This window comes from Neophocaena asiaeorientalis, unplaced genomic scaffold (genome assembly GCF_003031525.2).
Source record: "Neophocaena asiaeorientalis asiaeorientalis breed wild unplaced genomic scaffold, Neophocaena_asiaeorientalis_V1.1 scaffold629, whole genome shotgun sequence".
NCBI lineage: Eukaryota > Metazoa > Chordata > Mammalia > Artiodactyla > Phocoenidae > Neophocaena > Neophocaena asiaeorientalis.
This window is the reverse complement of record NW_020175468.1, coordinates 7,340,537-7,357,347: the sequence shown is the minus strand read 5'-3', so window position 1 is coordinate 7,357,347 and position 16,811 is coordinate 7,340,537. Positions and strand designations below refer to the sequence as shown.

Below are 16,811 nucleotides of genomic sequence, written 5' to 3'. Positions count from 1 at the left end.
CCAGGCCCTAACCTCTGGGCTTCCCTCTGGGACAGGAGCGCAAGGGGCAGCCCAAATCCTCAGCATCAAAAGTTACATCTGAAATTAACAAACTGGTAGCAAACTCTTCCGACTTTGATGAATAAACCTGTATAACAATCCGGAAGGCCAGGTTCAAATTTAGAACTCGGACTCCTCAGGGAACAATGCCGGAAGGTGGTGGGCTGTCCCCATCCTGCTCCCTTCTCTCCCCTCATCTCGTCCTCCACCTCAAAAGCCTCATGTGCACCTAGGTGGATCCCCGACCCTATTCCCAAGCTTTCCCCCGGCCCCCCACCCCTGAAAGCAGCCACCCCTCAGTCTAGGGGGGCACACACCAGGGCTCAGGCAGCTCAGGGTCCTGGTACCTGCAGTGGGGTTGGGAAGAGGGGCTCACAGACACCACCGGGCATGTCCCTGGTCCCCCTGCTGGGAGGGGCCTGACCTGAAACTGAAGTGCCCTCTGGAGAGCAGCCCTGGGAGGAAGGCGGGAGGGGCGGGTATGGATGCAGACTGGGCTCTCTCTGACTCTTGTCCTCCTGGGGCTCTCTGTCTGTCTTGCAATGCTATCTGTTCTTCCGTGTGTCTGTGTTTACCTCTATGTCTGCTTTTCCTTGTTCCGATCTCTCCCTCCCTCCTATCTCCCCTCCTGTATCTCTCTCCCCACTCCTTTCTTTCCCCATCTCTGTCTGTATCTTGCTCTATCTCTGTCCGTTCGTCTTTTCTCCTTTCCTTCTCTTGCTTATTCCCTCTGCCTCTCTCTCTTTCTTGCTCCTCTCCTGTCCCCTTCCCTCTCCCTCTCTCTCTCTTTCTCTTTCCATCTTCCTGGCTCTTTGTTTCTTTCTTTCCTTCCTTCCTTCTTTCTCTCTCTCTCTTTCTTCCTTTCTTTCTTTCTTCCTTATCTACTTATATATCATCTGTATCTATCTACCCTTCTATCTACCTACATATCATCTATCTTTTATCACCTATCTATCTCCTATCTATCTATCTATCTATCTATCTATCTATCCATCCAACCATCCATCAATCCATCTCTGTTTGTCTGTCTCTCCCTTCCTGCCTCTTTCCTCCTGACTCTCTCCATCTCTGCCTCTGTCTCTCCCTTCCATGCTGCCAGTTACCCTGAGGTAAACATCCAGAATTTTACCACCAGCTGGCGGGACGGCTTGGCCTTCAATGCCCTAATTCACCGGCACAGGTACCACCTGGCCTGGGGCAGCCCTGCCCTGCACGCTACCCCCGCCCCCATCCCTCAGGTACACACCCGTACACGGATGTATATAGATGACACACACAGACACAGCACCCACCCCCTTCACCTCTCTGCACACATACACATTTCCGTTCACACACATGCTCTAACACACACACTTACACACAGATGCACACACAGACCCCTGTCCGGGCCACATACCCTGTGCACACATGGAAACACGTGTGCCCTTGCACAGATGTGTGCACACAGGAATATACTCGTACACATATATGGCTTCTACCTCTGCCTGCTGCTTGGATGCCCACAGGGTGGGCAGCTCACTCCCCATGGATGGTCCACTCTGGAGTGTGCACAGCGTCTCCTCCCATCAGAAAGTCCTTCCTCATGGTGAGCTCCCAGGCCCCCCATCTGGCTCCCTGTGAACCCACCTATTCATACTTCAGGGCCCGGGACTGAGCTGGCTGAGGAAGGGTACCCAGACAAATTACACCCACGTCATGATTGACCATGTGACAGTTTGGAGAAACTGAGGCCTAGAGACTGGGAGGGACTTGCACTAGTGTGAGGGAAGCCAGGACCCATATGTACACACTCATGCACGTATGGGGAGACCCAGCCCCACCGACATACCCAGAAACCCGCAAGCTGTAACCAGGGTCCTGCTAACAAGGGGACCATTTACTGGCTGTACCGGCATTGGTCTAAGTGCTTTCCAATAAGTCATTAATATTCAATGACCCTATGAGGCAGATGCTATTATTCTACCCATTTTACAAACGAGGAAACTGAGGCACAAAAACGATGCAGTAGCTCACCCAGAGTGACAGCCAGGAAATGGCCAAGCTGGGGCTTGAGTCAGGAGCGCTGGCTCCAGACCTCAGACTTCCAAGCACTACATAATACTGTACAGAAACGCACCCACGTAGACACGTGTGCGTCATGAAGTCAGACGTACATGTGCCCTCATGCAGCGCTCACACCCACAGCTAAGTGCTGTACAGGCACACACCAGCACACACAGCTTTCCCACTGGCCGGGTCGTGCTCCTCCTGCCCTCGCCCTGGGTGGGACTCAGACAAGGATGTCTTTTCATCCATTTGCCCACTGGCTTTGGAGCCTGCCTGCTGCCTGCCCTCTCTGTGCCCCTGCCCAGGCCCGATCTCGTGGACTTCAGCAAACTCACCAAGTCCAACGCCAACTACAACCTGCAGAGAGCTTTCCGCACGGCTGAGCAACACCTGGGGCTGGCACGTCTGCTGGACCCTGAGGGTGAGCCCTGCATGGCCCCAGCCCAGATTCCCTCTTGGGGGACTCCCAGCCCCAGTGCCATCCCAAACTCAACCCCATCTGGCTGCAGTATCACCCTAAACCCCAAGGCCATTTCAAATTCCAGCTCCCTCCCATCTCCCTCCCCTTCCTCATCTCCAGTCCCACCTCCTTCCCATCCCCACATCTACTTTCTCTATCTCTACCTCAGACCCAACCCCATCTCCATTCCTATGTTCAGCTTAACCCCCCTTCCCCAACCCCATCCTTAATCAGCTCCCCACCAAACCCAACCCCCATCTCTTCCCAAGCCCAGCCCCTCCCATCCACAACTCTGTCCTCATCCCCAACCCCTTTCCCATTTTCAGTTTATTCCGAACCCCACCCCCGACTTCAACCTCATTCCCAGTCCATGATCTCACCCAATACCAGCCCCCCATCTCTGGAATAATGGCCATAATCATACCCCACCAATCCCCCCATATCTGGAATAAGGGTTGCTCCCTTTTTCTGAGCATCTACCATGGGCCAAGCACATGGCTGGGAATTGTACCAGCACTGTTCCCTTTCATCCTCACACTGACCTGGTTGGATAGAAGTCATCGATCCTGTCGTAAAGTGATGGAAACGAAGGCTCAGAGATGTGAAGTCGGTAGCCCAGCGTCACACTGAAACCCCAGTAAACAGGACTTTCTGATTCCAGAATTCATGGTCTGAATCATTCCTCTACCTTGCCTCTTACAGTGCCTGACACATAGCAGGTGTTTGTTGGATGTTAGTTTCATGAGCTGAGGAAGGATAAGGGCAAAGTATAATGCTGTGCATTCAATGAGTAAATTAAAATGATAATCAGGATTTACTGAGTTCCTCCTCTGTGCCAGGTTATTCTCTCTAATACTGATAGTGTTTCTAGGTGGCTGGCATTGTGACTATCCTTACTGTAACAATGGGGAAACTGAGCTCAAAGAAGTTAGGTCTATTTTATAAGGATATTCCGTGAGTAAGTAGTCGAGCTGGGATTCAAGGCTGCCTCCAGAGCCCGTATCCTTGACCTCAAACCTCACATACCATTCATACACTTAGTGTATGTATTTACTGAGCTCCTACTGTGTGCTGGGCATGGAAGGAACAGTGGCAAAAGACAGGCATAGCCCTTGTCCTCATGGAGCTCACACTCTAGGTAAGAACATAATCACATAAGGGAATATGTAATTATAAATTGTGATTCATTCTAGGAAGAAATGATAAGATGTTATGAGGAAGAATAACAGGAGGAGACCATCTCTAGACAGGATGAACAGAAAGGCTTATTTGAGGACACTTAAGTTGAGTAGAGCCCTGAAGGATGAGTGGGAGTTTGGCATGAAGAAAAGGAACAGTGTTTCAGACAGAACAGCATGTGCAAAGGCCCTGAGGTAGAAGGTAGAATAGTGTGTTCCAGAAATCAGTATAGAGGGACGTCCCTGGTGGCACGGTGGTTAAGAATCCACTTGCCAGTGCAGGGGACACGGGTTCGAGCCTGGTCCAGGAAGATCCCACATGCTGTGGAGCAACTAAGCCCGTGCACCACAACTACTGAGCCCATGAGCTGCAACTACTGAAGCCCACGCGCCTAGAGCCCATGCTCCGCAACAAGAGAAGCCACCGCAATGAGAAAAAAACCTGCTCACTGCAAATAGAGAAAAGCCCGTGCACAGCAACAAAGACCCAAAGCAGCCAAAAAAATAAATAAATAAGAAATCATTAGAGATAATTTCTCTATGGTGGTTTATATGTGTCAGGCACTATTTAATCCCATGAGGTAGATGCCCACTGGGCAGATACAAAAACTGAGGAACAGAGAGGTTAGTTATCTTGCCCAAGGTCACACAGCAAGTAAGAACGAGTTCTCCCTCCCACCACTTAATACCTTCAGTCTCTCTGACAGAGCGCTCATCATCCTGCTCCCTCACTCTCCTTTAATCATCAGATGTGAACATGGAGGCTCCGGATGAGAAGTCCATCATCACCTATGTGGTCTCTTTCTACCATTATTTCTCTAAGATGAAGGCTCTGGCTGTGGAGGGGAAACGAATTGGGAAGGTAAGAGGAGCCAAGGAATGGGGAGGGTGGGAGCCTGGGAACCATATGGGGGCATATCCAGGATGAGGCTGACCCCACCTTCCTTTGCCGGGTCAGGTCCTGGACCAGGTGTTGGAGGTGGGGAAGATCATTGAGCGCTACGAGGAGCTGGCAGCCGAGCTGCTGGCCTGGATCCACCGCACCGTGGGCCTTATCAGCAACCAGAAGTTTGCCAACTCGTTGAGTGGGGTGCAGCAGCAGCTTCAGGCTTTCACAGCCTACTGCACACTGGAGAAGCCCGTCAAGTGAGGCCCAGCCCGGGAGGGAGGGTGGCAGGTGGGGGTGTGGAGGCAGGGTTCCTGAGCTCAGGCCCCTTTAGGTTTCAGGAGAAGGGGAACCTGGAGGTGCTGCTCTTCAGCATCCAGAGCAAACTGCGTGCCAGCAACCGTCGCCTCTACGTGCCCCGGGAGGGCTGTGGCATCTGGGATATTGACAAGGTGAGGCTGAGGATGTCGGGGAGGAGGAAGGGTTGCTCTGTGAAGTTGTGTAGGTCGTGCCCTGCTCAAGGGGAGCCGTTCACATGACAGACATCATGGACTGAGTATTCATTCTGATGGTTTTTCCAGCAGTAAAGGGTCCCGAGGAAGCAACGTTTTTTTTTTTTCCAATCTGTGCCAAGGTGCCATAAGTGCTAGGAGTGACCTCAAATAGAGAAGCCAGGGCCATTAAACTGTGGGCAGCTGTTGGAATCTGACTGCCTCCTCCTGCCTCCTTAGGCATGGGGACAGCTGGAGAAGGCAGAACATGAGCGGGAGGCTGCCCTACGGGCTGAGCTGATCCGGCAGGAGAAGCTGGAACTACTAGCCCAGAGGTTTGACCACAAGGTGGCTATGCGGGAGAGCTGGCTGAATGAGAACCAGCGCCTGGTCTCCCAGGTACAGGGCGTAGGGCTTGGCTCCGGGGGAAAGGGAGGGAGGATGGCGCTGATGGCCCTGGGACCAGAGAGAGAGACTTGATCTCCTCAGCAACAGAGAAGTGTTGGATTAGTCTCCTAGGTGACAAATGAAGGTGGGAAGGGAGAATTGGTTTCCTAAGTGTTTGGCAGGGGAGGGGTGTGGACCTGCTCTCCAGGGTAATAGAAGGGTGAGACTGGTCTCCAGGGTAACTAGAGAGGACAGAATAGGGAGAGTATTTAATTATCTCTCAAGTGACAAAGGAGGTTGTTATCTGGTGTCCAGCGTAACTCAGGAGGATAGAATTGGTCTCCTAAGTAACAGGATACGGTAGGCCTGGTCCCTAGTCTCTAAGGAAATGGAAGGATGGGGCCTATTTCCTGGGTAACAAGTTTAGGGCTAGAGATGTAACAGGGAAGGGTGGAGCTGATCTCCAGGGTAACTGCGGGTGGTGGGGCTTGTCTCTAGGGTAACAGGGAAGGGTGAGCTGGTCTCCAGGGCAACTTGGGGTGGTGGGGCTGGTCTCCAGGGTAACAGAGAAGGATGGGACTGGTCTCCAGAGTAACAGGAGCCGGTGGGGGAGTTTCCAGGGTCACACAGGCTCAAGGTAACAGGTTGACTGCTGAGGCAATGTGGATGAGTGTCTGTGGCCTGCCCTGCCCCAGGACAACTTTGGGTATGAGCTGCCAGCAGTGGAGGCAGCCATGAAGAAGCATGAAGCGATTGAGGCAGACATTGCAGCCTATGAGGAGCGGGTGCAGGGCGTGGCAGAGCTGGCCCAGGCATTGGCGATCGAAGGCTACTATGATGCCCGCCGAGTAGCAGCCCAGCGTGACAGTGTCCTGCGGCAGTGGGCCCTGCTGACTGGGCTGGTAGGTGCCCGGCGGACACGGCTCGAGCAGAACCTGGCCCTGCAGAAAGTCTTCCAGGAGATGGTGTACATGGTGGACTGGATGGAGGAGATGCAGGTAGGGGCCAGATCGGGGGCCAATGATGGGAGTGGCATGCCAGGAGGGGAGGAAAGGGTATATACACTGAAAGGGTTGTCAAAGATGGAGAGGGAAGGGGAGAGAGACAGAAAGAGGTAAAGAGAAAGGGGGACAAAAAGAAAGAGTGAAAGATACAGGGAGAGACAGAGAGGCAGAAAAAGAAAATGTGAGAAAGAGAGAAAAATATCTGGAGAAATAGATAAAAATACACAGTAATATGGAGACAGAGCGAGTCAGGGACAGACAGAAGCAGAGAGATTAAGTCAGAGGAAGATCGCGACAATTTGAGAGAAAGAGAAAGAAAGAGAGAGAGCTGGAGAAGAAGACCCAAAGGTAGCAACAGAAATCTAAATGGCTACAGAGAAAGACACATAGGAAGATGGAAACCATGTGAGAAAGAGAGAGACCTACTGGAGATAGATAGACAGATACAGAGCAAGATGGAGATAAGAAGGATGGAAGCAAAGAGACAGAGAGAAGTACAGACACGAAGAAAGACATGGAGGGACTTCCCTGGCGGTTCAGTGGGTAAGACTCCACGCTCGCAATGCAGGGGGCCCAGGTTCGATCCCTGGTCAGGGAACTAGATCCCACATGCTGCAACAGAAGATCCCGCATGCCACACCTAAGACCCAGCACAGCCAAATAAATATTTTTTTAAGATTAATTAATTATTTTTCACTGCGTCGGGTCTTAGTTGAGATGTGCGAGCTCAGTAGTTGTGGCGCGTGGGCTTAGTTGCCCCACGGCATGTAGGATCTTAGTTCCATGACCAGGGATCAAACCTGCGTCCCCTGCATTGGAAGGTGGATTCTTTATCACTGGACCACCAGGGAAGTCCCAGTATTCTTTTAAAAAAGAGGGAGAGACATGCAAAGAAAGAGATAGAGGTCGAGATGGAGACAGAAGTGTAAATGAGAAAGGGGGGAAGGCAAAGAGAGACAGAAGAAGAGGGAGATGGAGGCGTAGAGAGGGAGACACGGTGACAGACAGAGTCCAGAATTGTGGAGACGATGAGAGATGGAACATCCAGAGAGACAGAGATGGAGAGAGATGATGACAGATACACGGAGACTGAGACAGATCAGAGTTCAAGTGATGGAGTAGAGAAGCAGAGGGCTGGCATGGACGATGAGTGGGGGGGCGCGAGTGGCCTAAGGGCCAATGCCAAAAATATACTCAGGGCTGCCCCTACTTGTAGGCTCAGCTGCTGTCCCGGGAGTGTGGGCAGCACCTGGTGGAGGCAGAGGACCTGTTGCAGAAGCATGGACTGCTGGAGGGGGACATCTCGGCCCAGAGTGAGCGGGTGGAGGCGCTCAATGCTGCTGCCCTGCGTTTCTCCCAGCTTCAGGGTGAGTCCGAGGTTGGGGATAGGGGTGGAGACTTTCAGGGCTAGTGCTAATAGAAGCAGAATGTCTCCTGAGAGACAGAATGAAGGAGTGAGCTCTCCATCTTTGGAGGCATCCAAGCACCAACTAGGATCACACTCCATCAGGGATATCACATGGGAAATTAGTGCCTTGAGTGAGAGGTTGGACCACATGACTTCTTCCTGCTTTGAGATTCTGCAGTAATAGTTCATGTTTCTTGAGCACTTGTTATGTGCTAAGCCTTTCACAGCCGATCTCAGTGAATACCATAAAAAGACTGGGTAAGGTAATTATTGTCAAGGCCTGTTTAGCATCAAGTGATAGAAACTCAATTTAATTCACTTAAGGAGGAAAGGGGAATGTACTGGCTGATGTAACTAAATGTGCAGGAAAGGATGAGTTTTGCTTCAGGTATGGCTGGATCCAGGGATAGTTCAATGATGCTTTTAAGACTCCATCTGTTTCTGACTCCAGTCTTTCTGTTTGTGTCACTATTGGGCTGTCCCTCCCCTTGTGGTGTAAATCTGGGATCATCCAGCAGCTTCGCAGACCCAGCAAGAGACAGCCCCCTTTCTCTCAATATTCTGGCAAAAGGTCCAAGGAAAATTTTCATTAGCCCACTGTGGGTCCCGTTCCCATCACTCAGCCAAGCATTATGGCCCCAGGCTATCCAGTGATCTAATTGGCCACATCTATGTGACATGCCCTCCCAGAGCCAAGAGTGGGGTCAGCTCCCTCCAAAGACATGAACTGAGAAGGAGGGGGGTGGGGCGCCATTAGCAGAAGCAGGGACATGGATGCTGATAGGCAAAACCCAGACTGGCTCTAAAAACGTTCTCATTTTACTGATGATAACGCCCTCCAGCCAAAGACCACCAAGAACCCTGCTGTAGTCAAACCAAGCTGGGTTTTTTGGTTCTTTGCACACACCAGGGGAACCGTGGGGCATCTTAGTAAGAGGATGTTAAGACGGGCTTGTTGTAGGATGTGGGCTTGTGTTAGGTGATTTGGGATGATTTAACATAGTGTGTTTTGCTGCAGATTGGATGCTGTCAGGAAGTGGGGGTAATTAGATGATTGCGCGTCTTAATCATTTTTATCCAGGTAGTGGGAGGAAAAGGATTGGCAGGAGCGGTTCACCTTGGCCAGGTGAGGGGGCGGGCAGGGGGGTGACTGCTTTTGTGGTTTGCACAGTGACTTTGTTTTGGGTGCTCTCAGACGTGATTGTGGAACGGTCTTTTCTTCGTCCCGCTCCATCCCTGTTGCAGGGTGGTCTTGTCTGACGTTGTGTGCTGTGCAACGTGTATGAGCGCTGACAGCATCAGGGCTGCTTTTTTCTTTCTCACTGATGAGGAAACTGAGGCCCAGAGCCTCAGAGCTGATCAGAGAGAGGGCTTGGAGGCTGGTCTGTCTCACTCCTTTATCTGGAGCCATGGCCCTTGGGAATCCCGGAGCATTGTTAGGAAAGGAAGACGCTGTCCAGCTTGCAGGATGGTCAGGGGTTTCTCACCCTCATGGACTGGGTCATGTCCTAAGAGCAGATGTTGAGGTCTCCTTCCAAGCCCCAGTGCGGACATCCCCATCCTAGCTCAGCCCATCACCAACCTCATGACCCCACGAGACACTGTTGGGACCCTCTCCTTCATCTTCACTCTTCATCCTCATTCTTACGGATGTTTGTCAAGGAAGCTCCCTCGGTCTTTTCCTTGTGAGGTCTCGGTGCCTGGTGACAATGCGCCAGCAGCACCGTGGAAACAGCAAAGAGGCTAGTGTGGGGTGTGTGTTGTCATGGTGACGGGAGGTAGCGCTGTCTGATAAGTGGTCCAGAGTGTGACGTCCTGCTTGACTACTTCTTAGCTGATCCTGGGCAAGTAGGTTCCCTCCCTGGGTGTGAGTTTCTTCATCTGCAAAGATGGGGCTAAGGAGGATACTGGCCTCATAGAATGGCTGTGAGAATTAAATGACCGTGCGTCAGAGTAAGGGCCAGATACATGGATGCTGCGGTGTTTATTATTCAGTTGGATGCCTCCGTATTTGGGTCCATTTCAGTGAATGTCCACAAATGCAGAAATCCCAGGCCATCTAGGGCAGTGTCTCTCGTACTGGTTTGTTTGTTTTGTTTTTTTGCGGTACGCTGGCCTCTCACTGTTGTGGCCTCTCCCATTGCCGAGCACAGGCTCTGGACGCGCAGGCTCAGCGGCCATGGCTCACGGGCCCAGCCGCTCCGCGGCATGTGGGATCCTCCCGGACCGGGGCACGAACCCGTGTCCCCTGCATCGGCAGGCGGACTCTCAACCACTGCACCACCAGGGAAGCCCCTCTCATACTGTTTTGACCCAGTAAGAAATACATTTACCTCATGACCCAGAGTTCACAGGCACACGTGCAGACACACACACACGCAGACACACAGAGACACCAAGCCTTTATAAAACAATGCTTCTCCCCTTACCTCTGATATTTTCTATTCATTCTATTCCATTTCATTAAAGAAATGCTGGCTGCAACCCATTAAGTTAATCTCACAGTTCTCAGTCACAAACCAGAGGTCCAGGAGGAAGGTGAAATATTTGAAGACAAAAAAGGAGTTTAGGTCATCACTGGGTTAATAGATAAGGTGACAGAGGATGAGAGAGGGAACCCAGAAGCATAGCTTAAGAGTAGAGAAGTTTCATCGGGTCCGTTTCTGAAGGGAAAACACTGTATATTTACACTGAAATATACACATTCTAGGATTCTCTGAATCTCTGTTTCCATTCATCATTCAATCAATAAGTCACCGTTTTCACTAGGTGACTGCTCTGGGCTCCACCCCATGCTGGGCAGTGGTGGGGACATGGTGTGCTGGAGACAGTCCCTGGCCCTGTCCTTACAGGGCTCCCAATCCAGTAGGGTAGACAGACTGTCAGTGACGGGCCAGAGGGTTCAGAGCTGGGTGAAGGAGTCACAGGCAGAGTGGTCCGGGCTGGGATGGGAAGCAGAGAAGCCTGGGAGAGCCAGTGAAGGCGCCTGCTCCAGATTTGGGGTGTCAGGGAAAGCTGCCTGGAGGAGGGGAGGTGTAACCTGGCATCTGATGAAGTCGGGCCAAGGACTAGGCAGGTAGCCTTGTACCACCCTCTCTTGGACGCCCCCTGGCCCGTGCCCAACCAGGGATCTGCCCCTTTTCCTGGTCCAGGTTACCAGCCCTGCGATCCGCAGGTCATCTGCAACCGCGTGAACCACGTGCACGGCTGTCTGGCGGAGCTGCAGGAGCAGGCGGCTGGGCGGCGCGCGGAACTGGAGGCCTCGCGCAGCCTGTGGGCGCTGCTGCAGGAGCTGGAGGAGGCCGAGAGCTGGGCCCGCGACAAGGAGCGCCTCCTAGAGGCGGCGGGCGGCGGCGGCGCGGCGGGAGCGGCGGACGGCGCCCACGACCTGTACAGCACCGCGCGCCTCCTGGCTCAGCACAAGATCCTGCAGGGCGAGGTGGGCGGGCGGCGGGTGCTGCTGCAGCAAGCCCTGCGGCGCGGCGAGGAGCTGGCCGCGGCCGGTGGCACTTTTTTGAGCGGCGGCTGCAGGAGGCGCGGGCGCTGCACCAGTTCGGTGCTGACCTCGACGGGCTCCTGGACTGGCTCCGCGACGCCTACCGCCTAGCAGCCGCGGGCGACTTCGGCCACGACGAAGCATCCAGCCGCCGCCTGGCCCGCCAGCACCGCGCGCTCACCGGGGAGGTGGAGGCGCATCGCGGGCCCGTGGGCGGCCTGCGGCGTCAGCTGGCGACACTGGGGGGCGCCAGCGGCGCCGGGCCACTGGTGGTGGCACTGCAGGTGCGCGTGGTGGAGGCCGAGCAGCTGTTCTCCGAGGTGACAGAGGTGGCTGCTCTGCGGCGCCAGTGGCTGCGGGATGCCCTCGCTGTCTACCGCATGTTCGGCGAGGTGCACGCGTGCGAGCTGTGGATCGGTGAGAAGGAACAGTGGCTGCTCTCCATGCGTGTGCCCGATTCACTCGACGACGTCGAGGTGGTGCAGCACCGGTGAGCGCGCACTGGTGGGATTCCCCGGTCCCCTTCCTCACGCACACAGTCTCACCTTCCTTGGTTCAACAGTTCCCGTGTCCACTCACCAGGAACCGGGGGTTCCAGTAAAATGGGAATGATATTAGTCCCAACCTCACAGGCTACTGGAGAACAATAAATGACTTAGTATGTGCAAACTACTTAGCAAATGCCTGGGTCCAGGGAGCATTCCATGAGTGGCTGCTATTATTACTATAAGGCTTACAGTCACCTGGCACGAAATTAACCTGAGCTCCTCCAGGGGTGTCCCAGCCTGACCCCTCTCCCTGTGACTCCTACTGCCCTTGCATAGATGTTACCTCCCTAGCTATAAAATTGTTCTGACCCTTGTCACTTTCTCTTCCCTCACCCCCCTTCACATTTCTTCACAGCAGTTACCGCCATGTGACACGTTAGATGCTGATTTGTCTGTTGGCAGATTTAGAAATGGGTTGTTAAAATAGTGGGTGAACCCTCTGCACCTCTCTCTCTGAGCATGTTCATCCATCCACTCATTCAGTGGGTACTTATTGAGCTCCTGCCCTGTTCCAGGTCTTGGGCTGAGCATTCCTGGAAACACAGGCCTGGTCCCTGCTGTAACTGTGCCCACAGTTACCCAAGCCACAGCCTTGGGCATTGTTTTAAACAAGGGAGGACCATGGCCAGCTTAAAACAGATTTCCCTGGCTGCCATGTGGAGGGTAGGTTGGAGGGTGTGAGAGTGGTGGCTGGGAGCCCAGAGAGGCAGGTGGGGTGAGGATTCAGGTAGGAGAGGACAGGACTGGACCAGGGCTGGAGCCCAAGTAGACAGGCCATGGGGAGCAGACAGGCCTGGGGGGAGTGTTTGTCCAAAACAGAGCCCAGGGAGTGGGGTCGGGGGCTGTCCCTGAGGTGGAGACCCAGAGGAAGAACAAATTGGGGGAGATGCTGAAGCTAGTTTGAGTACAGTGAGGACCTTGGGGGAGATGCACAGCAGGCTTTAATGTTGGAAACAGGTTCAAAAGGAATGAGGTTGAAGCTGGAGACAGATGTGTGAGTGATGGGTTCAGGGGCAGGGACTGTGGGAGTGGGTGAGATGGGCCAGGCAGGATGTGAGGGAAAGCTCAGAGGGCCCAGGACAGAGCCCTGAGGAATCTAACATTTAAGTGGCAGGTAGAAGAAGAGAAGCCAGCAAAGGAACCTAAGGAGGTGAGGTTGGAGAGTTAAGAGAAGAACCAGGGGAAGGCATCTTCCCAAAACCCAGTGAACAGGTCCCCAGGGTCCAGGCTTCTCTGAGCACGTCCATCCTCCTTCCGCAGATTTGAGAGTCTGGACCAGGAGATGAGCAGTCTGATGGGCCGTGTCCTGGATGTGAACCGCACAGTTCAGGAACTGGTGGAAGGAGGCCACCCCAGCTCAGAGGAGGTGCGCTGCTGCCAGGACCACCTCAACAGCAGGTAGGTGAGGCCTGGGGCTGGAAGTTCTTCTAGGTATCCCACACCAGTTCTTCCCATCATTCTTTTCCTCATTCACCAACTGTAGAAGTCAAGAACGTGCACTTTCAAATCCCTGAGATGATAAGGGCCATCTAGTAAATTAGCAAAATCTTGAAAACAATTAAAATACCCAGTGCTAGTGGTGATGTGGTAAAATGAGGACACAATACATTTTAATGGGGCATTAACTTACTTGTTCAGAAATGATTTATTGAGTATCCGCTGTCTGCTAGGAAATTTTCCAAGTACTTTTGTTTTATCTCCCCATATCCCAATTTCTATGGTAAGGTTTCCAGAATTCAGAACTCTTTAAGAATAGCAACAAATTAAATCTTTCCCGCTAGAACACTGCCCGTAGTTCTTGCAAAGTAGGGTTTATGGATAAAGACACAGATCCAGAGAGGTGAAATCCTTACTCTAGCTTACTCAGTCTAGTAAGTAGGAGTCAAACCCAGTTCTGCCTGAACCCAGAACTGGGGCTCTTGGTCATATTTATATATTCAGTCTTCCCAGCAATTCTGTGGGGTGTAAATTACCCATGTGAGAGAGGAGGAAACGGGGGCTCAGAGAGGTGAAGGTGGCCTGAGGTCACATGGCAAGTTATGGGGATCAAGCCTGGATTTGTCTGACTCCAAAGATTGTGCCCTTCACTGCTGTGCTGGAAGATCCCAATATCCAGTGATTTCCAAGTCTCTGTAGACTCAACAATCCCAGGGCACCAGGGCCTAAAAAGATAACGACAGCAATAGTGATTTACGGCGTTTAGTGAGATGATGTGCTAAGTGCTTTAGCCACATCATTAAAAACACCCAATGAAGTGGACATAATTATCCCCATTCTCCAAATAAGGAAACGGGATCAGAGATGGAAATGATTTGCCCAAGTTCACATGGCAAATCTGGCCAGAGCAGAACTTGAACTTGAGTCCTTCTGATTTCAGAGTCCTAATTTCTGCCCTTATGCTGTGTCCATTCTAGAGGTGACAGAGAGTTCACAAATAGACTAATACATGAACAAGATATTTAGAGAGTTTTAAGGATTTATGCAGGAAATAGAGTGACCTGGTAGGGCATAACTGGAGCTTGGGGGTGATTTTAGATCTTGTGGTCAGCCATAACATTTTGAGCTGGCCCCTCGAAGGAGATGAGAAGGCAGCCAAGGAAGGTCCCCCCATCAGGTGGGTGCTCCAGGTGAGGGACCCTGGGGGCTCCGGGTGGACCAGGGGGAAGCCCTTTTTCTTCAGCTTCCCTGAGAAGGGAGGGCAGCCTGCTTTGGGGCCACTTCCCTGGGGGCTGGCTGAGGAAAGGATTTCAGGATGGTGAGGGCAGAGGTTTAAAAAAAGGGATGGGGGGAACAAGAAGGATCCATCCACAGGAAGAGTACATATGGGGGAGGGGAGGGAGGGTACAGAGCATTCCAGGCAGGGAGCACAGCCAAGGCAAAGGCCCTGATATGGTCTTTGGGACCATATCAAGTCCCCATATCAATAGTGGGGACTATTATCCCCACTCAATAATAGTAGCTAATAGGTACTGTTTTAAGCACTTCACAAACCATAACTCATTTGACTCTCACAACACCCCTATGAGGTAGGTACTGTGCTATGTCCATTTTACTGGCGGGGAAACTGAGGCACAGAGAAGGCTACTAACCGAAGGGTACATAGCTCAGATTTGACTTTGAGCCTGACACAGCCAGGAAGTCTGGCTCGGATTCTGTGCTTATAAACTGGACCATACACTGCCTATGAAAGGAAACTGAGGCCCAGAGAAATATCATCTCTTGCCTGAAGGCACAGGGCAATGCGTAATTTTCCCCATTTATTTATTTTGGAATAAAACAGGTTTGCCTTAGCACCTGGCTTATAGTACATGCTCAGTAACTATTCATTGCATCCAACGTATTATCTGATGTCATAAGCCAGCAGTTCCCACACTCTTTGGTTTCAGAACACTTTGCACTCTTAAAAACTATTAAGGACCCCAAAGAGCTTGTTTTAGTGGGTTATAGCTATCAATATTTACTATATTAGAAATTAATACTGAGTAATTTAAAAATATTACGTCGTTAAAAATAATAATAAACTTAGTCTGTTAACGTAGCTAACATGTTTTAATGAGAAAAAAACCTTTCAAAACAAAAAAAATGTAGCGAGAAGGATGGCGTTCTGCGTTTTTGCACATCTGTTCAATGTCTGGCTTAAGAGAAGGCAGCTGAGTTCTCAGGTCTGCTTCTGCACTCAGTCTCTGTCCTGCAGCCTCTGGAAAACTCCACTGTACACTCGGGACAGAACGAAAGTGAAAAGGCAAATAGCATCTTAGAGTTTTGATGAAGATAGTTTTGCCCTTGCTTAGATTACATTTTGAGAACCGCTGTTCTAAGCAAATGTACCTGGCAGAGTCCATTTTACACAGACAGAAACTGGGGCTCGGTGAGATAAGGTGACATTCTAAGGTCACACAGTGGCTGGGTTCTACCTAGGGTCGATGGGCCCTCCACACCCAAGAGGGGTCTCCGTCCTCCTTAAGCCGCCCTGCTTCCCCTGGGCAGGTGGAACCGCATCGTGGAGCTGGCGGAACAACGCAAAGAGGAGGTGAACGCCGTGCTGCTGGTGGAGAACCACCTGCTGGAGGTGGCGGAGGTGCGCGCCCAGGTGCGCGAGAAGCGGCGGGCTGTGGAGAGCGCGCCCCGCGCGGGCGGCGCCTTGCAGTGGCGCCTCAGCGGCCTGGAGGCTGCTCTGCAAGCGCTAGAGCCGCGCCAGGCGGCCCTCCAGGAGGAGGCGGCCCTGCTGGCTGTGCGCTTCCCGGCTCAGGCTGCGCGGCTGCATCAGGGTGCCGAGGAACTGGGCGCCGAGTGGGGCGCGTTGGCTAGCGCAGCTCAGGCCTGTGGCGAGGCGGTGGCGGCGGCCGGGCGCCTACAGCGCTTCCTGCATGATCTGGACGCTTTTCTGGACTGGCTGGTGCGCGCCCAGGAGACGGCGGGCGGCGGCGAGGGGCCCCTGCCCGGCAGCCTGGAGGAGGCGGACGCGCTGCTGGCGCGCCACGCCGCCCTCAAGGAGGAAGTGGACCAGCGCGAGGAGGACTACGCGCGCATCGTGGCGGCCAGCGAGGCACTGCTGGCGGGCGACGGCACCGAGCTGGGTCCGGGCCTGGCACTCGACGAGTGGCTGCCGCACCTCGAACTTGGTTGGCACAAGCTGCTTGGCTTGTGGGAGGCGCGCAGGGAGGCGCTGGTCCAGGCGCACGTCTACCAGCTCTTTCTGCGCGACCTACGCCAGGCGCGGGCGGTGCTGCGCAACCAGGTGCCCGCTTCCGGATTGACGAGGGCGGGGGTCTGAGGCCGCGGGGGATTTCGGGGACAAGGAAATGTATGGAGGAGTGTGTTTGCGGGGACCACTGGCTTCGTGGCTTATTTGCTGTCAGCGGCGGTGT

The 16,811-nt window shown here is 53.0% G+C and overlaps 1 protein-coding gene across 1 annotated transcript in view; it reads left to right on the top strand.

The window, feature by feature from the left end:
• The window catches only part of SPTBN4 (spectrin beta, non-erythrocytic 4), a 69,414-nt gene that overhangs the window by 13,710 nt on the left and 38,893 nt on the right, over positions 1-16,811 (top strand). The window contains 12 exon segments of the mRNA XM_024768302.1: positions 1,139-1,219; positions 2,391-2,506; positions 4,473-4,585; positions 4,682-4,869; positions 4,944-5,061; positions 5,341-5,499; positions 6,183-6,485; positions 7,708-7,858; positions 11,052-11,411; positions 11,414-11,885; positions 13,204-13,341; positions 15,931-16,681. Coding sequence (XP_024624070.1) covers positions 1,139-1,219; positions 2,391-2,506; positions 4,473-4,585; positions 4,682-4,869; positions 4,944-5,061; positions 5,341-5,499; positions 6,183-6,485; positions 7,708-7,858; positions 11,052-11,411; positions 11,414-11,885; positions 13,204-13,341; positions 15,931-16,681 — 2,950 coding nt within the window.